Genomic DNA, 24537 nt, shown 5'->3' with positions numbered 1-24537 from the left:
TTTTCCAAGGGAAGGAACACTCTCTGAGACTCTGTGTCCAGTATCATCCCCAGAAAAGGAAGCCTCTGTGTCGGTTCCAGGTGAGATTTTGGTAGGTTCAGAATCCACCCGTGATCCTGGAGTAGTCTGGTTGAGAGGCCAATGCTGTCCAACAACCGCTCCCTGGACAGTGCCTATAGCAGAAGATCGTCCAGGTATGGAATTATGGGGGTAATTCTGAGTTGATCGCAGCATCAAATTTGTTAGCAGTTGGGTAAAACCATGTGCACTGCAGGGGGAGCAGATATAAAATTTGCAGAGAGAGTTAGATTTGGGTGGGTTATTTTGTTTCTGTGCAGGGTAAATACTGGCTGCTTTATTTTTACACTGCAATTTAGATTTCAGTTTGGAACACACCCTACCCAAATCTAACTCTCTCTGCAAATGTTATATCTGCCACACCTGCAGTGCAAATGGTTTTGCCCAACTGCTAACAAATTTGATGCTGCGATCAACTCGGAATTACCCCCTATGTTCACTCCCTGTTTGCGGAGTAGAAACATAATCTCTGCCATCACTTTGGTGAACACTCTCGGTGCCGTGGAGAGATCAAATGGTAGGGCCTGGAACTGGTAGTGACAGTCCTGCCGTGCAAATCGTAGATAAGCCTGATGAAGCGGCCAGATCTGAATGTGAAGGTACGCATCCTTGATATCCAGAGACACTAGGAATTCCGCATCCTCCGGACCCGAGATCACCGCTCTCAGAGACTCCATATTAAATTTGTACACTCGTAAGTACGGGTTCAGAATCGTCCGAACACCGAACCGTCCGGTTTCGGTTCTACAAACAAGTTGGAATAGTACCCCTTGTCTTGCAGATGAGGTGGAACTGGAACAATGACCTGGGTCTGTACCAGTTTTTGAATGGCGTTCTGTAAAGTTATACTTGTCTCTTGTGATACTGATAAGCCTGATTTGAAGAATCTGTGAAGTGGGAGCTCCTGGAACTCCAGTCTGTAGCCCTGGGAAATAAGATCTATGACCCAGGGATCCTGGCACAATGTTGTCCAGATGTGACTGAAGAATTTTATCCGGGCTCCCACCTGCCAGTCTTCCAGGCATCTCGGTCCACCGTCATACTGAAGGTTTTGAGGAAGCAGAGCTTAAGCCCTGATTCTGTGAACCAGCAGTTGCTGGTTTGCATGGTTTACCTCTAGTGCCTTTGGTGGTGGTAGAATAACCTCTGGGCTTGCCTCTAAACTTGGCAGTCTGAAAGGACTGTAAATTGGGTCCTGAGTAGGCCTTCTTAGCTTGGGGAGCTGCAGAAGGAAGGCATGTGGACTTACCCGAAGTAGCTTTGGAGATCCATTTGTCTAGTTCATCTCCAAATAAGGCTTCGCCTGTGAAGGGTGGGCCGTCCACGCCTTTCCTGGAGCCCGCATCCGCTGTCCACTGACGTAGCCATAAACCCCTACGTGCAGACACTGCCATAGCTTTAGTGCATGCATTAAGCAAGAATATTTCTTTTATGGCTTCCACCATAAAGTTCGCAGAGTCCTGTATATGTTACAGGAGCAAAACAATCTCCCCTTGAGGTAAGGTATCTAACCCCTCAATTAGGTTACCCGACCTTTTAGCAATGGCTCGCGTAATCCACCCACATGCTATAGTGGGTCTCTGGGCCAACCCCGCAGCTGTATAAAAAGATTTGAGCGTAGTCTCAATCTTGCGGTCAGCCACGTCTTTCAGGGAGGCTGCACCCGGGACAGGCAATATAATTTTCCGTGAGGGCATGGATACTGATGCATCCACTATTGGTGGATTTTCCCAGTTTTTCCTATCCTCAGGAGGAAAAGGAAAGGATGATAATAACCGTTAAGGGATTTGAAATTTCCTATCAGGATTAACCCATGGTTCTTCAAACAGGGTATTTAATTCCTTTGATACAGGAAAAGTGGCTGAGGATTTCTATTTTATATTAAAATAAGATTCCTCACTCTCCTCTGTCACCTTATCAGGGATAACCAGAACTTCTCTGATAGCTTCTATAAGAGCCTCTATTCCCTGTGACAGAGTACCCTCCCCCACCTCTGAGACCACCTCACCCTCCTCCTTGTCTGACCCTTCATCATCCGAGTCAGACTGCAGGATATGGGCCAAAGTGCGTTTCTGCAGACAAATGGCAGGGCACTGAGATGCTGGTTTGGGGACTGAGTCTCTTTTCATAAACTCAGTCATAGATTGTCTTAAGTATTGCGTCTCTTTCTCATTTTGAGATAACTTAGTAGAGATTGTGGAAATCATTCCCCTCATGGAGTCCAGCCATGCTAGTTCTGCTCCACTAGCCTGGGAAGGGACACTACATTGAGTACACACTAGTGAACCTCCTGGGGAAGAGGAACACTGTGCTTTGCATAAAACACACTTTTTGCCTGACATACTGTATAGTGACAGCACACACACACAGGAAAAAGTAAATTGCACAATTAACCTACAAAGAGCCCTTCCAGGGAGACAGAGAGGGAGTATGGAACCAGCACACGGCACCCTTAACGCTAATGCCAAGTTTAGCCAGGTCGCAGTACCTAGATTAGGGACTTAGTACACTAACGATCGCTCCCTCCCTGCTATGACCCCCTGGTACCGCTGAGGTAATCTGGAGTCTCTCTGGAGGAGCTGTGCGTCCCTGTCAGTCGGCGTCTGTGTCATCTGCAGAGGGAAAATGGCACTGGTGAGCTGCTGGATCCGCTCATAGTGAATGGCGCGCAGTCTTCCCGCACTTTTTTATACTGGCTGGATGTGTCTTGTGCATAAAATGGGGACAGACTCCTTTTATGGCTATGTTGCCAGTCTGGGTACTGTGTCCGCTGTTCAGTGTCTGTGTCCGTACACAGCGGGAGACGCAGTCCGCCCCTTTAGAAGCCGTGCGTCTCCGTATCCTCATGCCGCCATAATGGCCGGCGACCTGCTAACCGGGACGCCGGCTTAGTACTCACCACTCTTCATTCTTCTGGCTCTGTTAGGGGTGGCGGCGTGCTGCAGGAATGTACGCTCACCGTGGTGGGGCTTGCGAATTGTTCCCTCAGGAGCTAGTGTCCTGTCAGCGGGGAACAAGACCCTTAACCCTTCAAGAGGTTGGGCCGTCCCCCTTCCCCCCACTAAGTCCCACAAAGCAGGCAGGCTGGTGCCATCCAGTCCTGCCTGAAAATAACAAACAGATAAAATAAATGCAGAAAACTCTTCAGGAGCTTCCAGCGACATGACCGGCTCCTCCGGGCACATTTTCTAAACTGAATCTGGTAGGAGGGGCATAGAGGGAGGAGCCAGCCCACACTATCAATTTCTTAAAGTGCCCAGGGCTCCTAGTGGACCCATCTATACCCCATGGTACTAAATGGATTCCCAGTATCCCCTAGGACATAAGAGAAAAATCAGTCTGTTGGATAGAATTTTGCCAGATGTTTAGGGATAGTACTATATATGAAACATGTGGTTTTGGGGTCATGACCACTGTCGCTCTAATCAAATCTGGAGGTAAAGGGGCTCTTCAATGAAGGAGAGATCAGTGACTGAGCTAACAAAGGAATTGATCACATTTTTTAAAATAGATATAGATATCTTCATATCTCTTGTAGAAGGCTGACATAAAGCTGGGTCAGGAGCTTTTGAGGCTCATTAAGTTGTCTGGTAAAGAAAGGTATCAGCCAAGAGGAGTCTAGATGGAGAATGTGCCATGTATCCAAGACAATTAGGATTTCATGGTTCTTCGGAAAATATGTAAACCAGACCAGGCCACAACATTGATCGCTATCTACCGGTAGCTCACGGAGCACCCATAGGTTGATCGCAACCAATGTCCGAACAAGTGCCCCTGTAATATGCCTCTGACAGCTTCAGAAGTGCAAACATCATGATGTCACCCGTGATGTGAGGAGTCTGTCGTGACAGATGGATCCAGTCTGATCCAGTCAGTGGCAGTGTGTAGTCAGTGGGAGCCAGGAAGCAGCCTGCACAGTGGGAACCAAGATATGCCCCTCTACCTATCTACTTTGAGGTCTGACTCTTTACATTTGAGCACTGACACGGCACTGACATATTCTCCGGCTGTTCTTAAACTCATGTATAAATGATCCACAGTGATATAGAGATTTTCATAATTAGTGATTAGTGTCAGACCTCAAAGTAGATAGGTAGAGGGGCATATCTTGGTTCCCACTGTGCAGGCTGCTTCCTGGCTCCCACTGACTGCACACTGCCGCTGACTGGATCCATCTCCTGCTGCTGGGGCTCTGTTATGCTGAGCAGGTGTGTGTGTGCCGCCAGCGTACCATAGAGGTGAGGAACAGCGCTAGCCTTATATATATATATATATATATAGAGAGAGAGAGAGAGAGATGCTGTATGTCTGTAATGGGCAGGCTATAATGATGCTGCACTGTATGTGCCAGTACTGGCACGTGTAAGCTCACCAGTCTCTGCACAGCTCCCGGCCGGTCTGGGGTTAGAGGGAGCCATTAGCAGCTGACCAGAAGGATCTGGGCATGGCCTGAGTGGGGATGTGGAAGGGGCGAGCACAAGACCCTGTCCCTCCGCAGTTTATATAAAGTAGCTGAGTCAGTTATCTGCCTCCTCCTTACCCACATCATCAGCAGCCCCTCCTCCTCCCGATCACCGCACTGCTCACCCCACAAAGGGTGTCACCCGTTCCTGCCAGAGTGATTCACCTTCTCCCCCCACCAGTAAGTGTCCACACATGTCCCTGTTGCCTCCACTCTGGGCGCTGTTGGACCGTTTGGTGGTTCCTGCATCCATTTCCTGGTTACTGTTTCTATGTTATGCAGAGACCCGTAATGGCAAGTAACCTGGGGTTGCAGCATAGTATATGGTGGAGGGGGTGCAGAGTTTGCATTATATGACAGGACCAGTATATGAAGGAGGAGGGTGCCCTGTATAAAGGGGGGGCTATATGGAGGGGTGCATATAGTGGGGGAGCAGAATATGGAAGAGGATGGGGGTGCAGGGTATATGACGACAGTATACGGTGGAGGATGCAGTGTACATAGGGGTGTGTGTGTCCATCCCCTGAACGGAGCTTCATCGGTCACCCTCCAGTGGCCGTCGGCAGCACCACAGGGGTGAGGAGCAGAGTTAGCCTATTATATTTATAGATATGTAATGTTATGTTGAAAAAAATCTGCATCTCTCTCTCTCCACTGTCCCTATCTGCCCCTACCACTCCACTCTCTCCCCAGTCCCTATCTACCCCAACTCCTCCCTCCTCTTTCTCCCTCCAGTCCCTATCTGCCCCTACCCCCCTCTGTCTCCTCAGTCCCTATCTGCACCTCTGTCTCCTCAGTCCCTATTTGCACCAACCCTCCTGTCCTCTGTTGCACCGCCGGCTTACCGACAGTGTGGCGAGCGCAAATGAGCCATACAGAAGACCACCCGTCCCACAGTATGCTACAAAGGTTCATATGTTCTGCATGAGTCCCACTGTACGCTATAAAGTTCTTATGCACTGCATGAGTCCCACAGTATGCTGTAAAAGTTTATAGGCTCTGCGCAAGTTCCACAGTATGATATAAAGGCTCCTATGCACGGGTATGGGACTCAGGGCCGACACACATTATGTCGACACCTGTTGGTCGACAGTGGCTAGGTCGATAAAGGAAATGGGTCGACACAGCCCTTAGGTCAACATAAACAAGGTCGACATGAGTTTCTTATTTTTTTTGGTGTTTTCTTCTTCGTAAAGTGACGGGGAACCCCAATTAGTGCACCATGTCCCCTCGGTTCGCTTGCCATGCAGGTTACCATTGCCAGTTGTAGTCCACGTGGATCGTAAAGTATGAAATTGTTAATTTTTTTAAAATAAAAAAATGTGAAAAACTCATGTCGACCTTTTTCGACGTCGACCTAATGGTCGTGTCGACCTATTTCCTGTGTCGAACAATAGGTGTCGACCTAATGTGTGTCGACATATACAATGTCGGCCTAGAGTCCGGATACCCTATGCACTAGATGAATCCCACCGTATGCTATAAAGGTTCATACTTTATGCTCTGCATGATTTCCACAGTATGCTATAATGGTTTCTTTGCTCTGCATGGGTCCTACAGTATTCTGTAATGGTTTATATGCTATGCAGGAGTCCCACAGTATGCTGACAAGGTTTCTTTGCTCTGCATGAGTTTCACAGTATGCTATAAAGGTTTATATGCACTGCATGAGTCCCACAGTATGCTATAAAGGTTTATATGAACTGCATGAGTCCCACAGTATGCTATAAAGGTTTATATGAACTGCATGAGTCCCACAGTATGCTATAAAGGTTTATATGAACTGCATGAGTCCCACAGTATGCTATAAAGGTTGATATGCACTGCATGAGTCCCACAGTATGCTATAAAGGTTAATATGCACTGCATGAGTCCCACAGTATGCTATAAAGGTTTATATGCACTGCATGAGTCCCACATTATGCTATAAAGGTTTATATGCACTGCATAAGTCCCACAGTACGCTATAAAGGTTTATATGAACTGCATGAGTCCCACAGTATGCTATAAGGGTTTATATGCACTGCATGAGTGCCACAGTATGCTATAAAGGTTTATATGCACTTCATGAGTCCCACAGTACGCTATAAAGGTTTATATGCACTGCATGAGTTTCACAGTATGCTATAAAGGTTTATATGCACTGCATGAGTCCCACAGTATGCTATAAAGGTTTATATGCACTGCATGAGTCCCACAGTACGCTATAAAGGTTTATATGAACTGCATGAGTCCCACAGTATGCTATAAGGGTTTATATGCACTGCATGAGTCCCACAGTATGCTATAACGGTTTATATGAACTGCATGAGCCCCACAGTATGCTATAAAGGTTTATATGAACTGCATGAGTGCCACAGTATGCTATAAGGGTTTATATGCACTGCATGAGTCCCACAGTATGCTATAAAGGTTTATATGCACTGCATGAGTCCCCAGTATGCTATAAAGGTTTATATGCACTGCATGAGTTCCACAGTATGCTATAACGGTTTATATGAACTGCATGAGTCCCACAGTATGCTATAAAGGGGTGTAGTATGGTTTGCCGGCGGTCGGGGTCCCGGCGACCGCCGGCATACCGACAGCTGGGCGAGCGCAAATTAGCCCCTTGCGGGCACAATGGCGCGCGTCTCCCTCCAGGGGGGTCGTGGACCTCCAAGAGGGAGAAAAGATGTCGGTATGCCGGCGGTTGGGAATTTGGCACCGGTATGGTGGTCACCGGGAGCCCGGCCGCTGGCAACCTGAAAACCACCCCTGTAAAGGTTTATATGCACTGCATGAGTGCCACAGTACACTGCATAGGGCAATGTTGAAACATGTGAATGTATGCAGAGTATTCCTCCTAAACATTAGGATCTATTTACAGAGAATAAAGTTATCCTTTTCAACTGCATGATACAAGCTGCTATTATTACACATCCTTATTAAATAAATATAAAAACATATTCACTTTCTTTAAAATATTTCAATAAATATCCACAAATAAAGATGATGAAAACTAAATTACATATAGAAATTAATAAAATTCCCCTGTAAAGTTTGTTAATATTTAAAAATAAGGACATTTCAAGGGATAAAAACTTCCACGTAAAAATAAATAAAATATGGGACTGTCCATGGAAATAGGGACTGCTGCCTGAAATTGTCCCTTTTGGTCCTTGTCAGGCACTTACACAATAAATTAGTAAATAATATATATATATATATATATATATATATATATATATATATATATATATATAATTGCTAACAGTCAGAGTGCAGTGTGGTGATTGCTAATAATAGGCTGTGCTGTCATCATCTCAGTAACCTATAATGTAGGAAAAATAAAACCTTCTACAATGGAAAGCAGCTACTGGCGCCTGATAACCACATAAAAAGCCTGTTCTTGCTGGTTACTTATCACATGATTTTAAGGTGGACGCAGTTGCGTTCGCTGTTGGGTCTTTTCAGACTCACGGCTCTGATAATATACACATGCTATATACAGCATTTCCCTTTTGCACCAACGTAGACTGCAAGCGCTGAGACGCACACTTCACCATCGGTGCACCATCATGCACACCATCAACACTTGTGACAGCCTATGGGCAGCTCAGTGTTTTCATCTTAAATCCCTCAAAACATGGCCTCTGTGGCTGTGGAACTGCGTTTGGGAACGTAGCCAGGTCACTGACATGCCCGTGACCTTCCCATAACATGCCCATGGAACAGCCTTTTTTTTTTAGAACACTTCAAGTCACCTCCCAGTAACAGCCGATGGTTGTGAGCTGCTGACTCTACTGCAAGCGACTCCGTACACAACAGTGCTCTCTGCGTACTCAGTGGTAAGCGTGCGCCGGAGGGGTTTTCTGGACTTTCCACCACTGAGCAGTAGCAAAAATATTGCTCAACAGCACAATTATCAGCACTGCGTCCACCTTTGTATCAGACCCTTAGTAATTTAGAAGTATCAGCCTTAGTGATACATTGCAGCCACAAGGTGGCAGTAGCACTCTGTGCTGGTTAGACACTTCGGCTTTGCAAAAATATGCCTCATTTTCTGGTTTGGGTCCAGTTGCTGGTTTTTCTGAGCTAGTGAAATATAAAGCCTGTAATAAAATGCACCCTTAGTCTTAGACATTACATCAGTTTATTACCATTTTATGCGTACTGAATGGAGTTGTGCATATTGTACCATTTATGCCATCAGCCACATGGGACAGACAAATCCAGCAGCCTTTTCTGGCCAAGTATAGGATGGTATATGATTAGCTGCAAGGGTCATGTGATCACCTTGCATCCAAAACTGGCTACCTCAGTCACTCAAATGGCCCTTAAATAATATGCTTAGCCAGATAGAACACTGCCCACTTAGGGCCTAATTCAGCATGGATCGATATTCAGAGAAATCGGAAACCGAGAGATTATCAAACGACTGCGCATGCGTATTGTTCGCATTGCGCATGTGCGATGGGTAATCGTGATAGAAATTGCATACAGATCATAATCACAATGTAGCCGCTGTTTGACTGACAGGAAGCCGGCGTTTCTGGGTGGAAACCTGGCGTTTTCTGGGTGTGTCAGAAAAAATGCAGGCGTGCCCAGGCGTTTTTTGGGGAGGGTCTCTGATGTCAGCGCAGACCACTTCCAGGCCGTCTCAGTCGCAGATAAGTGGTAGCCTCAGACCTACTCACATTTGCCCAGACGGCAAAGTTTCTTCTATGTTCTGGGAATTGCATATGTACCTGCGAGTGGATAGGGAACTGCGATGCATTTGCAATTTTGCCTGGGGCGTTTTTTTCTTCCTGTCGGGGCGGCGCCTTTCTACTCGCAGACAACTGCAATTTCTCTGAAAAAAGCGATCCATGCTGAATTAGGACCTTAAAGCGATGTTTAAGTACAGAATCTGATACATCTTGTTGTATATGAACACATATAGTACTACATACACAGTGTTACTGCAGGGTGACAAAAAGCACATTAGAGAGCCATCTTTAGTATTTGTAACTAATTTGAAAATAAATAAAATAACACACTCATCCGAGCTAAACATCATGATTATTGTCATTTTAAATGGATTTAGAAGTAAGAATAAGGATTGTCCCATTGCACCCCCAAGTAGCAGAAATACAGTAACTCCAACAATCTCCCAAACAACAAGACTTCAGAGAGCTGTCTGCATTACCAAGAGGATTATGAGTGTGGGGATGTCAGTATCTGATACACAGCAGGGGGTTCCACAGTTGGACTACATAAGGCCAAATATAATTCTACATCAAAGGAGAAAACATTCTTTTTATTTAGAGCTTCTTGTTCTTTATTGGTATCTGTCACCATGACATTAACGCTATGAAAGGCATCATTCATACAGCAATACCAAGTGTAGGGTCGGTGAAGCAGAAGCCACATCACTAACCTTGGCTTCCGGGTCACTGTTGATGCTGGACGAGTCTTCTTCATCAGACTGAGGCCCATTTCTGAGAATGAGAATTTAGTGCAGGACATGTAAGTACCATGTGTGACATTGTCCCTTGTCCTTACAAACAAGTAGCATTCTGAAGACATTAAGCAATCCTAGTTTGTGGCATTTTCATCTCCATCACTACTAGAGCCAGGAATAGGGAAGTAACTGGGAGTACAGGCTATGGGATCTCCTATCCTGAAACCTATTAACCAGAGTGTTCTTAAACCCAGAATAAAAAATAAACAAACATAAAATACATCTGCTGTTCGGTGATTTTGTGATCCGCACAGGCGCAATCACCACGTTTTATGTCCAACAATTACTGTGAGGAACACTGCTATATATTTAATGAGGTGGGGGGAAATGCTTTGGGTTGTTCGGGGAAAGACAGGTCTCATGTATTAATGGAATGTAGTACTGTACATTTAGGCATGGTGCTCCAAGTACAGAGCAAACACCCTTATCTGGAAAACTCAAAGTGCTAAGTAGCCAGATAACAGATTGTATATCTGTATTACTTGGCATCCTTACACCAATATACTTCTAATAAAACTATCAGTGATGCACTGATAGTATACGGCATAATGTGACAATATGACTTTGCCCTAGTTTGCTCCCACAGTCCACAAACCCGGTTAATGTTAATATGGGTGGTACAGGCAAGGACTGATTAATTACTATCTGTGTAGTGCTGCATAGTATGTTAGAAACATAGACTTTGACGGCAGATAAAAACCACCTGGCCCTTGTTAGTGCTATATAAATTGGAATAATAATTAAACAGATTGTCATAATGTTGCTTTGTAAAGTGTAAAAATGTGTGTATTAAAGTGTCTTCCACCTTCACATTACTTTTATGTATTGTCTTGTCAATGCTCTCCTGCAATCTGTACTAAATGTAAATGTATGAAACTTTCTAAAGACTACGGGTGGAGACGTTGGCCATAGCAATCAACTAGCTTCTAGTTATGGGGGGTCATTCCGAGTTGATCGCTCGCTAGCTACTTTTAGCAGCCGTGCAAACGCATAGTCGCCACCAACGGGGGAGTGTATTTTCGCTTTGCAAGAGTGCGAACGCCTGTGCAGCCGACTGGTACAAAAACCTTTTGTGCAAAAAAAGACCAGCCCTGTAGTTACCTATTCTGTGCGATGATTGCAGCGAAGAAGGTCCCGGAATTGACGTCAGATATCCGCCCTGCAAATGCATGGACATGCCTGCGTTTTCCTAAACACTCCCAGAAAACGGCCAGTTGACACCCACAAACGCCCTCATCCTGTCAATCTCCTTGCAGTCGGCTGTGCGAATGGAATCTTCGCTAGATCCAGTGCACAGCAGCGATGCCGTTTGTGCCCGTATGATACACGTGCGCATTGCGGCGCATACACATGCTCAGTTTTGCAGTTTTTTACCTGATCGATGCGCTGCGAAAATCGCCAGCGAGCGATCAACTCGGAATGACCCACTATGAGTTTATAGAATGTATTAGTAGCCAAACCCCATGTATTTAATTAGACAAAGTTGTTAATTGCACACAGTTATGTGATGTGCTCTATATATGATTCAACTGTGCACAGAGAGCTGTTTTGTGTTGCATGTGAATATCACTTTCCCTAAAGATATGAAGACATGGCTGAAAACTGCACATGGAAGCAATAAAGAAACAGCAATCTATTTAGAAAAAGTTACCGTATGGCATGCACAAACTAATAAAAATGAATGTTAATTGTAATATAACAATGCATCTTCTTGCCTTAGTTTTAAAGAGGCATAGCGTAACGTAGCTCCTTCAAACTCCTTCAGACTTGGGTCTGGGTTTACCGTGGCTTCGTGCAAGTCCTACAGATGAACAGAATTCATAATACAATGTAACAGCCATCAATCATTCAACAGGACTGTGAAGAAAAGCAGGAGGTTAGGACAGTGATCCATATTCACTTGCAAGTGGTACTATACAATAAGATGCCGATCTGTGCTGAATGGAGATACAATGCAGAGTATTCATCACAACGCCATATTTGCCTCACATGAGATAATGATCAGTGTGTCTGTACGTGTTCCCAATGTGGCTAATTCATCATGCAGTGATAAATCTATCATTGATAAAATGGACTTGGCTGAATAAGATTGTAGGGAAGTGATATTTATCTTCAGTAAAGCAAATACGTGCATTTGATGTATACAGTATACTCCACAGGAGCCCCTGGTTTCTTGCAATAGTAATATAGGTCAGCATGGTTCCCCCCCCAAGCAAAAGCAGCGTATATAGGAATCTGGTTCATGCACTTTATACTGGTGATGATCTACTGGTCTGGGCCAAGCATGTAACACTCCTAGTAAGAAAGGGTGTGGATCATCAAATCAACAGTGTCTAGGTCAACAATGTTTAGGTCGACCACTATAGGTCGACAGTCACTAGGTTGACAGGGTTGGATGGTCGACAGGGTTTCTAGGTCGACATGTGCTAGGTCGACAGGTCAAAAGGTCGACATGAGGTTTTTTTTGGGTTTCATGGTGTAGTTTTCTGCGTACAGTGACGGGAAGCCGAATTAGTGCACCGTGTGCCCCTCGCCATGCTTCGGGGAAGGTGCCTCGCTTCGCTCGGCACAGATTACCGTTCCAATCATAGTCCACGTGGATCGTTAAGTATAAAAAAAAGAAAAAATGTGAACAACTCATGTCGACCTTTTGACCTGTCGACCTAGCACATGTCGACCTAGAAACCCTGTCGACCTTCTAACCCTGTTGACCTAGTGACTGTTGACCTATAGTGGTCGACCTAAACATTGTCAACCTAGACAGTGTCGATCTTCAGACCGGACCCCAGTAAGAACCCCCAGGCGGGGGAATGTGCGCCGCTGTTACTTTCTTCTTCTTTACCTGCTTGATGAATGGTAATTGTGAAACAGCAGCCACTGCCATGCAAACATGGATTAAGGTTACACGTTGAAATAGCTTTGACCAGATACTTGCCTTCCAAATGTCAACATTTATCTTTCCACCATTCAGAACAGCAAAATCACTCCATGGCTGTTTCTAGGCATACAATTATTGACACGGAACATTGATAACGGGAAAGTAAGGGGGGGGAACAAAACACAAGACAATGTTGTTAGCAAATTTTCACAGGGGGAGATTAGGATCAAGAGCGTCGTAATGGGGAATTAACACAGCAATTCATGACACTTTCACGGAAACATGCTGCGGGCACAGGTCAATACATCAGTATTCCAATGATATAGCGCTTTCCCTACCTATAGCAACTATGGGGCTGTTGGTTGGCACTAGTGCCATGCTTTAATTGCAGATGACATTTAACCTGTCAATTTGCACAACAAACATATCACATGGGCTTGTCAATGTATACAATGCTTGGCTCAACAGCTTGTAAGACGGATGCCAGGAGGGGCTGGCAGCTTACGGCCTGGGAGACAAGCAGACATCAGTTCACTCTAGCTGCTACTACATGCTTACAATAAGGATTATGGGACAAGCGCAGACGTATCTATCCATGATGGTTCCAAAACCATGTCTTCCAGGCATTTTGTCTCTGTCCTTATCAGTGGTGGATATTTGTGCAGCCCCCCAGGAAAATCCGCCATCTCCAGTTAGCCAACTGCAGTCTGTGTGCACTGGCTACAGTGGCAGTGACTTTCCATGAGAAGCATTATCTGCTAATCACACACAGGACAGGCAGTCCCAGGGCTAGAGGTTTTCTCCCCCTGGGAATGCCAGTTTGGAATATGATTAATAGAAAGTGTACTTCCAGTAGGAAATCACTCCCCTGCAATGGCGTCAGCCTTACACAACTCCTAGGGGCTGCAGCTGATACAGTCTGTAGAAGACGGGCATGTTGGCATGCATCAGTCCTGGCACTTTCCATATCCACCTGGCAGGCGGCTAAACAGGGGCAATGGGCACTGCAGTCTAGGACCGAAAAGCAGCATTTGGAATGTAAGTTCTAAACCATATACTGGATCTTTTACAATGATTCTGTGCAGAGCGCAAAAAATGCATAGAAACGCAGAGCAGGTGGTGTAAACCATCTGCGTAAATGGGCAAGGCTTTTGCATGGTGGAGCTGAGTATGTGAGGACATAATCAGGAACAAAAAGTCTAAATGGGACATAATATTGTGATGCACCACTCCACTGTAAATAATTCCCAAATGAAAATGAAATAAAGAAACTAGAAGAGACTCGGGAATTGGAAACCAAAATATGTTTTTCTCTAGAATCCCTCAGAGCCTATAATTTGATGCGGTTGTGCCCGCTGTGTATAGGTTGATAGAGTTAGTGCAATGCCTTAGGTGTTTATTATTGACAATCTTTGGCATTTTTACTGTTTTTCAGTCAGTACTACAGCTACCTGGTGACATCTACAAACTAAACTGGAAATAAATTATCTAATTATTTTGTAGTCCGTTAAAAAAAAAACCAACCACATTAATTAATCAAATGAAACTTTTTTTCTAATTAAACCTGTGTTTATAGAGATCAAGACATAAACACACCATCAACAAGATATCTGTCAATATAACCTCACTAGGGAAAATACTTAATGTCCCTGTAATGGCAGCTTAATTAATTAACTGGATCAATGCTTTTAAATGTGCATTTTACAATTGAGAAAAGAAGAATTTCCTATTGAGAGAAGTGCACATTTCTTGCCTTTGCAATAACGGATTCAGTATATCTTCCCCCTCGGGTGGTGGCATGGACCATCCCGGAGTGGGTATTCCAGGCGCCGGTCGGGATTGCAAAAGCCGGTATTTCGCCGGGTGTCGGGATTCTGGCATCGGTATCCTGACCGCCAGAATCCCGGCAGCCGGCAACTTGAATGCCTCCTGTAATACCTATTCCTGAGCTCCAAGCATGCTGCATAATATGAGAACTCCAGAGCTCAGAATATCCCTGATTATCTCTAGACCCATGAGAATTGGATGAGAAATAAAGCTAGAAGATGCCAGAACATGACACATGAGAAAGGAGAGCAGAGATTGTCAGCTTTCAGCAGAGTGATACTCTGCATTCCTCATACACTAACACTTTGCAATCTTATCTGCCTGAGCCCAGCGTCACTGCGCTCTAAGAGTGTAAGTGATAAGACTCTGGTTGTGAGGGCCATTACAATAGGCAGAGGGAGATTTACCCCATGGCCTGAGGTAGGTGAACCAAAGATGGGTTATGGTGGGCAAAATGTGGTAAAAGGTCTTTGTATAAGAATTGTCTGCTCTCTCTGGAGTCATCGAGGTCTTTCTATAATTCTGGGACAAAAACTCCAGGAGAACCGGTTGCATTATCCGGTATGGAAAAAGTAAGGGGATGAGCACAAAATCAAATGCTCAAGATCAGATTTTGGCAAGTCTACATGTAATTAATAAAGCCTGCTCACTGTGTTTACGTTTTATTGCTAAAGGGCAATTAAACTGAAAGGGCTTTACCAAACTGGTGTTATCTTTCATTCCCAATAAAGGAAAAAAAAAAAAAAAAATACCACTATTATTAAGAAAGTTATATTCAGGAAAAAAAAACACATGAAAGTCAGTTTTTGGAAAGTAAAAACAGAAACAAAGTGGGCGTGGTCAATGTAACTTGGAAAAATAAAAGTTTTTCAAAAACAATACAGAAATCAACTGTGTTTTTAAAGAAAAACTCAAATACGGAAAATCAGTAATGTTACTAACTGACCCATGTAGTGTAGAATTTCCCCTTCTATTACACAAATCAAAGAATCTCTCCAGGATACAGATATAATAATTAGCTTTTTTTTTTTTTTTTTTTACCATTTTAAATGTACTATTTTTAATTTGACAATCCTACTCCAGTCTTTTGTTTTTAACTTTAGCAAACTTTTTCTGCTTTGTGTTTTTTTTTTTTTAAACATTAATGGATAGAAAATATTTTTTATACTTTTATGAAAGGAAAAACTGGCGGTAGTACTAAAAAAAAAACCATTAACTGAATAATAACATTTAGTTATTTAAAATGTAACACTTCTTCTTTCATGAATATAATGGTAATAAGAAGATTTGTAACACAGTTTTCTATATCTATCAACACAAATTGCGTGAATCCCAGCATTAACTATTTAAAATAAGATTATAACCATAGAACTAAACAAGCCTTCTTGCATGTGTGGGAGATGCTTAAAAAGTTATTGCGTATATTTATCCAACAGCTGTAGTTCGAAACTGGCCATTGTCCATATTGTGTTAATAATTAAAAACACACAGATACAGGAGGTTCACTTTCTAGAACTCATGCTTGTGTGTGTTATTGGTCTCTTGTACAAAAACAAATTTAATTTACAAATATATATACATATAATGTCTTTAATTATGTCCTAATATTGGAGTTCTACAAACGGTGAGTGATAACTATCAACATACAGCCACATTCCCTTTATGCCTGACACTTGCTGGTCAGCTTCCCCCCCCACAGATCTACTTCATAACATGGGCCAGACTAATAACTGAATGTTATTACAAGGCTCTTGCTCTTTCCTGCATTTGGAAACTTTAATTAGAATTTCATTGATGGCTGGAAATTTCCATGTACTGTACCTGATAAATATTACATGATGTACTATCGTAAATAGATATGACCATATAAAGTTTGGTCAGCTAACCAGACTTGACCTGGATAATATTTCTATTTATATATCACATGGGTGAGGTTTAGTCAGTGCCCTGTGAATGTGGAGGAGATAGATAGATTAGATAGATAGATGTTCGTCCATGGCCCCCCCATGCATAGCTGCATAACCAGAATGGGAGCACTGTGGCATAATGTGAACTGGGGCTTCTATGTGGCATAATGTGAACTGGGGGCACTACAGTTTGTTAAACATATGTGGTGCTGGGAGGAATTCAGTATGAATAAGTATCTTCACCCCCCTCCCCCCCCCCTCCAGGGGTGGTGGTAGCTATGGCTTCAAACCAACCAACCAATACCCCCCTACTAACCCTAAAAGTTACCCTGATACTTACCTTTGGGATGGTTACTGTTGGTCTTTCAGCAACAGTCTCCAGAGTGCCGTCGGGATTCCGGCGTCGGTCAAATGACTGGCAGCATCCCAACAGCCGGATGCTAAACGCTTCCCGCTGGGAGTGTTTACACATTATACTGTTTAATAATATCAACAGCATATCAAATTGACAATCTTATTGGTAGGGGCCCCCATATGTTAGTTGCCCTGCGGCCTAACAAAACTTAATACGTCCCTGCCTGCATGGTACAAAGCAGTGACTCTCATCTCCCTGTAGGGGCACTGTAAGCTGTTCTCTCTTGCAAGGATATTGTTGGGAGCTCTTGTCCATATATAAGCTGAACATTCTCAACACTTTATCTCTATCTATCTATCTATCTATCTATCTATCTATCTATCTAAATGTTAGGAGTGAAGGCCAGTCCCAAAGCGTGCTTCCGGATAAACATTTGCATATATTCCTCTTTCGTTAGCCTTTCCTTTAGAGGAAAACCCACGGAATTTAAAAACATCTGTAATTTATGAATGTGCTGAAACCCGTTTGTGAGTTAGGAGAGCAGCCTCATGCGTTAAAGATGTCATCTAATTCTGTTGATTGCCTGGTAAAGAGTATGTGTTATATTGTTTCTGCATGCGTCTAGTTCAGGAAAACTGAATTGATTGCCCCTGAACAGTGGACTACTACAGAGAGCATGGTGGCCTTATTTACACACAGTGATCAGTGTGAATGATTGCACCACATGGGCAACTTCCTCAGTACTGATCACGACGAAAGCACTCATGTAACTTGTTAATGTTCTATTGTTAAATATTTATTATGCCCCCCTTCATTTGTTTTCACGCATGACAGAGGATAACTTCAATCCGCATTTATTTTAAATATTCAATCCGATGCCTCAAAGCGAGTGAAATATTTATGACTCCGAAATTTGCATGTCTGTTCCTTGCAAGAATAATGTATTGGTTGCTGCACTTAAATATTCACACTCAGGAGGGTATAATGTTTATTTCATGCCGTATCGTTTTCCTGGCTTTACAGACAACGCCGACTGTCTGAAGGAAAGAGACTTTTATCAAGAGGAAATGAAAGATAGGCACACACAGTCGGAGTAATCCTTATCTGCAGCCAGTACAAGTAAATATTTGATGCAACTTGTTTGCACATTGGAGATAGAGAGAGTCCCTTATGGGTTCCTGTCAAATCACATCAGTCTAAATAAGTGTGAAATTAAAGCAGCATTACTGTTTATCTGACAACCTTAACCAGTCAGTAATAGCCACACACATATCTGGGAATACCTGGTTTAGGGCATTTGTCTTGTTCTGGACTCTCCACTACAGAGATAAGCATCCTGACGCCCTCTTACTTACATAAGGGATGCACATTAGACTTAATCTCAATGGCAAGTTAAATCAATACATTTAAAGAAATGAAGGAGACACCGTATGTGTAATAAGGTATGAGCAGGCCTTTTAAACACGTTTCACAAGCTATAACAATATGGCAACAAAGGAAGGAAGGAACTGGGGCTGCTAGTAAAGGCTTGGAGGGCCAAATACGGCCCCAGGGCTGTCTGTTGACCATCACTGTTATACAACATACCGTACAAGGCTGAAGCCGGCCAGTAGTCAGACACTTGTCACAGCAACAGGAGACTGCCGACAGGTGGTAGATGGTATGACCCTGTCACTGTTATGTCTCTTAAGGGTTCCTGCACACAGGTATTCCTACCCGCATGGGGACTAGCAAGGGCAGAGTATACAATCGGAATCATTGATCCCCGTGATGAGTGTCCATGTCTTTCCAGAAGATGCACAAGGTGGACAATGGATGGGAAAATGTAGAGCAGTCAAGTTTTTACAGAGCTCTCTCTTCACCCTTCGTTTCCCATAGGGATCAATGATTTCAATTTCAAGCTCTGTTTGTCCTTTATTAAGCACAGGTTGAACAGTGCGGTGCTCAGACACAGGGAATAACTTCCAAGGCAGAAAGTCTTACAGAAGTCAGGAAAAAATCCATATAAAGCACAGTACATTGAGAGCACAAAGTAATAGCTGGTAAGATAAAACGTGGATACACATCTGTCTACATTTAGCTGGTCTATAGCATATCCCATTATATGGAGCTCACCAGTGCAGTGCAGATTTGCAATATGATACTGCATCTAGAATAAGTGGACTACAAATTGTGACTGCGTAACAAATGCACCACCATGGAGTCTGAGACGTTGTATTGTACCCACAAAGTGTTAGATGCAAATGGTGCAAATGGCTGAGGTGTAAGGACTATGGGGACTATTTATTAATAGTGTTAAGACATAAATCCTATGAAAACAGTCATAAATAAGATTGCTTTGTATTAATGTTAGAACACCAGTAGTATCACAGATATCGCCAGTGTTTACTAAAGTTACCCAGCAATATGGGGAACAAGCACCAATAACGGACGTTGAATTCTGTACCCTTTGTATTCGATACGTTTAAGTAAAAAAACAAAAACTACCTGAAAGAACGTTTAATGTCATTACAAAAAGTTACGAGCACCAGTGGTCAGTTGCTATGGAGATTTACAAGACACAGGATGTGTGTAAACTCAGTAGGCGCCAACATAAATCCTAGAGCAACACTACGGTCAATGCAAAATACTAAATAAATATGATTATACGCAGCTCCTGGCACTTGTGCTTTATGATTCTTGATGACCAATAGTTTTTAAAATCAGAATGCTCCAGAATGCTCTGCTGGCGTCAGCAGAAATGTTACAACTAGTGTTACTTCATACATATAAGAATAATACGCTTTATTCTATTGTGGAAAGATTTCATAGCAGGGGCTGTACATCCACACCAGAAATATATGAAAGGCAATACTGGCAATAAGAAAAGAAATATGCCACAGAAGGCAGTTGGGATGTCTTCAGGAGACAGTTGAGCTCCTTCAGATTAATACCAGGTCACCTGGAGCCAATAGAATATAGTGAACTTGTGTTCCGCTACCTCTCTTATAAAATTCGGTTATAGATATTCATCAAGCAGCTATGAAGTTTTTAGATCAGAGTGAATGTGGTTTATTTTGCAGGTTACCTCACTCTCTGGAGTAGGAGATGATGTGGCAGAGCTAAGAGATCCCTTCCGTGATGCAGGCAGGTCTATTGGGGCAGAGACAGGACGCTCCCACTGAGTGGCTCCAGTTGGAATGTGCCAGTAGTATATTCCTGCAAAATCATTGATTTTCTTCCAGCCAGGGGGTAGATCTGGATCAGTCTGAAATGTATGGTCACTCCATATGTCAGCTGTAATGCAGAAACACACATAACAGTTATTACATCATAGCTGCAGTTTATATGCTACAGTAAATGCATACATGGCCATATTAAGATGTGTGGGGGAACTAGAGCAAGTGGATTTTGGCCGTCTCCCACGCACAGTTTGGGCATCTCCATGGGTGTGTGGCCACACAGCTTCCTATTGGCCTGTGCAATCACACACCCACAGACTGGCAAAGTCATAGAGTTTGCAGAATCTTATTGGTCTGTACTAACACAGCCCAAGACATATAAAAGGGAGAGTGGTTTAGAAAAAGGCGAATACATACATTTTTAATACACAGTACAATGGTGGTGCTACAAATGGGTTGCTAAAATGCTCTTTGTAGCAAGGTGTTGCAACAGAATTGAGTGAAAGATTTTCTCCAAAATGTTTTATATTAAAATGTTTCTAGCTAAATCACAATCAAAAGCTTCACAACCAGGGGCAGATCCACAGTGAAACTGATGAAGCTAAAGCTTCAGGGTCTCTAATCCCAGAGGTGCCCTGAAGCAAATCGATGGAGTTTTTTTTACATGTAAGTTATTAAAATAAGATTATTTTCATTATAGACTCATCACTCATCTCAAATGTGCAATTTAACACCAAAAAAACAGATTTTCACCTTGTTTCTATGCACTGTATGGTTGTAGCCTGTCACCAATAACACCATGACAACCAGGCTTGTAGTACAGCAAAGCTGATATTTCAGTGTGGACGCATGTCTCTTAGTACCATGGGAGATGCTGGGATTTGTAGTCTAGCTCTGGGATTTGCGATCTGTAAATAGCGTGAAACGTGTATCTATATTAAACTACAATTCCCGACAGCCTGTAGAACTTCTCTTTGAAACATTCCCAGGAATGGCGGAACCTGATAGACCCAGTCCTAGGAAGGAGGCTGGGAGCAATGAAAGGAGCCCCGGACAAGGAGGCGTCTAATAAGGTAATTTTGCTGGTGCTGAGTGGTGTGTGGTTCTTGCAAGGGCAGCATTTCCCTTTGGACCTTGTTGGATGTTGCTCTATTGTTGCTGGTTGCAAAGAGGCCCCACAACAGTTCAACCTTCAGGGCCCCAAAAATTGTAAGTCCACCACTGTTCACAAGTATGGGTTTACAGTGCCTTTAAGGCATAACAGTTTCAGTCCTGGAAGGACATACTCATATATACTAGTCTGCTATCACAGACATTTAGTAAGTTGAACACAGAAGAAAAAAATGGCTATGTAAGCAACAGTATATTATTTACATGGATTTATTCATATGTTGTCAAGTGAGATACCTGTTCCAGGTATATGAAAATGCCAAACAGCACGAAATGGTCATTAGATGTCTTGTCCTCTCAATAAAATGAGTGCTTTATTTACCATCTCCGTATGCAGTGTCTACGTTTGGTCACCACCTTATCAGCATTGGAGCTACAGTAGCTGTATGGGTGATACGGGTGCTTAAGCGCTCCCATTACTTGTGCTGCTCCAGCCACTAACTGTATATATGCTCGCCAACTTTCAGGCACAGGGGGTGCTGTGGACACCCCTTCATCATTTTAAAAAGTCGACTTTAATGCATACTTTTGGTAAATATAATAAAAGTATTGTTTTGTACATTGGTCCTAATTCAGACCTGATCGCTCGCTAGGTTTTTTTTGCACTGCTGCGAATAGATAGTCGCCATCCATGCTTTGCAAGTGTGCGATCGCATGTGCAGCCGAGCTGTACAAAAAATATTTGTGCAGTTTCTGAGTTGCCCAGAACTTACTCAGCTGCTGCGATCACTTCAGCCGGTCCGGGCCTGGAATTGACGTCAGACACCCGCCCTGCAAATGCTTGGACACGCCTGCATTTTTCCAAACACTCCCAGAAACCAGTCAGTTGACACCCACAAATGCCTTCTTCCTGTCAATCTCCTTGCGATCGGCTGTGCGAATTAATTCTTCGTAAAACCCATCACACAGCAACGATCCGCTTTGTACCCATGCGACGCGCCTGCGCATTGCGGTGCATACGCATGCGCAGTTCTGACCTGATCGCAGCGCAGCAAAGAAAACCTAGCGTGCGATCAGGTCTGAATGACCCCCTTAATGCTTTGTATACAGTCATAAATCATTGCTGCAGTGGCACCAAACAGCCCCTCTCAGCGTGCCAGGTCCTGTGAGATAATTCTAGCATTGGGTGTCTTTCTATATTTGCCGACTGAGTCTCTGAATCTGTATATGACAGGAACCGTACGAAGAACTAACTTTTTGACCTTCAAGTGAATTTCAAGTATTGTCTGTTTTGAAATGAAAGACAAATGATCGCTGTGTGATTTGCACTAATTGACAGTTTTGCTTGGGATCCTCCAGGAGTTTGAGGCTAGACACCTTAACGCCTTCCACGGCAATATTAAAGCTTTCCCCTTGAGCTGTCATCCGTAGATCCAGATATGATGTATGCCAGCAATGTAATGCATTCAGCCCTGCGCACAGGACGGCTCACACTCACAGCCTGACAATATAATAGGCGCATGCTGCAATTAAACAAGATTTCAGATTCCACAATAACGTCTGAAGAGAAAATCATTGTTTTTCTTCTTCCGCTATTCATTCCTTTTCACTGCAGGAAATAAAGCAGGATTAATGCTAAAACACAGCCATTGTATCCCAAATTATCGCTAATCTGGGCAGCAGTGAGTGAGGCATGCAGATTCTCATTCAGAGCCTGATGAACACCAGCAACAAGAAAGCTGAACAACCTTGCCTTTCAGGACTGATGAATGATTCATTACAGAATCTCATTTTAGCATTCAACGTTAGTACAGATTCTACCTATTAAATTCCAAATCAGCATATTTTATAATCAATGACTTCTCAACTTCCAAATGACTTTAGTCGATACCAGCCTGCTTTGAAGTCTTCTATTCCTTGCTGGGAAAGAGATCAACTGTATTCATAGGCGGATCCAGGGAAGGGGGCACTCGGGCCCGTGTCCCCCCTGTCGTTTCTGACTTCTCTTTTTTTTTAAAGGAGAACAGCAGCAGCACTACTACTATTTCCGTCAGTCAGATTTGATAAAAGAGCCGGCAGGCACTAGGACCCGCCACGGCTCTAACAGCAAGTCCGTGTGGTAACCAATGGGGAGGCTCCCCTGCTCACACCGCAACCTACCTCCCCCACTGCCAGCCGGCCAGAGTCCAGCCCAGGCGCGGGGTTTAAATGCCAGCATTGAGTTAGACTGTTACTTATGATGGCGCAGAAGGCTTCATTAGCCCTCACTGCACAGCACTTCCTCCTCCACTTCCTTTACCACCATGCTAGGTGCAGTCAAGAAGGCAGCCCGTGTGATTGTGACAGGGCTGTCAAGATGTCTTATGCTGCTTGTTGGAGATCCAGCTGGCTGCTTCTGCTAATCAAAGATGGGCAGTTCTTGTCCTGCAGTCTGAGTCTCAGTGCAGTGCTCAAAACAAGGTATGCTGCACCTGCCACCACCAACTAAAAACTATAATAATTATATTGTGCTGGGGTCCAGGCTCCCATAACTAATGGAACAGGTGACCAACATTTCAAGGCCCAATCAGCCTTTTCATCAGGGTGAAACATTGGCAATAAACCAGGATGCACTACTACAGCCAATCATTACCTGATGGCGTATTCTGTGAGGCCACGCCCCCTGTGATACCACACCCCTTATCTGGGAGCACTCGTGCCTTAGGTGCATGTAAATATAACTTTTACCGTTCCCCTATCATGGTGCCCCCCCTTCATTTTCTTCTGTATCCGCCCCTGACTGTATTCATGAGTATTCTGAACAAAAAAAAAATAATCTCTCTCTATATATAAATATCTATATCAGCAGGCGGAATCCAGACCAAAGCCCCCAGATCCCACTTGGGTGGTGGTCCATGCCACCACCCAAGGTAGAATATAATAGTGTTGGGCCCGAAGCATGGCGAGTGCAGCAAGCCCGCAAAGGCACTCGCTGCGCTTGCCACCGGGATTTCGTCGCCTGGCTCCTGATGGCCGGGAAACCCTGCACACAGATGCAGCACCCAGTATACTTTATGAAATAAATCCTGCTTACAACTTTTGTACCGACGCACATGAACACTGGGCCTGATTCATGCTTGTGGGTAAAGCAAAAAAAGCAAGGAACTGGGCAATACCATGTCACACACCACCCAGCATAACCCTCAAGATCTTGGCTGCAACTGGACAATTCTTGTATCCTGTTCCTGCTGTTAACCCTCTTTTACCTGGTCCTGATTCTATCTGGTAAACAAAC

The 24537-nt window shown here is 43.8% G+C and overlaps 1 protein-coding gene across 6 annotated transcripts in view; it reads right to left on the bottom strand.

Annotated features, from left to right (window-relative positions):
- APBB2 (amyloid beta precursor protein binding family B member 2) overlaps positions 1–24537 on the bottom strand; it is a 501466-nt gene that overhangs the window by 205985 nt on the left and 270944 nt on the right. For 4 of the 6 annotated variants that reach the window (XM_063921023.1, XM_063921021.1, XM_063921022.1 and 1 more), the window contains 4 exons: positions 20060–20268; positions 12961–13023; positions 11741–11826; positions 9942–10002 (listed from right to left, as the gene is read on the bottom strand). In XM_063921023.1, coding sequence (XP_063777093.1) covers positions 9942–10002; positions 11741–11826; positions 12961–13023; positions 20060–20268 — 419 coding nt within the window. The remainder of the gene's footprint in view (positions 1–9941; positions 10003–11740; positions 11827–12960; positions 13024–20059; positions 20269–24537) is intronic. The other 2 variants (XM_063921025.1, XM_063921024.1) reach the window with 1 other exon arrangement.

This window comes from Pseudophryne corroboree, chromosome 1 (assembly GCF_028390025.1).
Source record: "Pseudophryne corroboree isolate aPseCor3 chromosome 1, aPseCor3.hap2, whole genome shotgun sequence".
In the NCBI taxonomy this organism is placed as follows: Eukaryota; Metazoa; Chordata; class Amphibia; order Anura; family Myobatrachidae; genus Pseudophryne; species Pseudophryne corroboree.
This window is presented reverse-complemented; position numbering and strand designations above follow the sequence as displayed.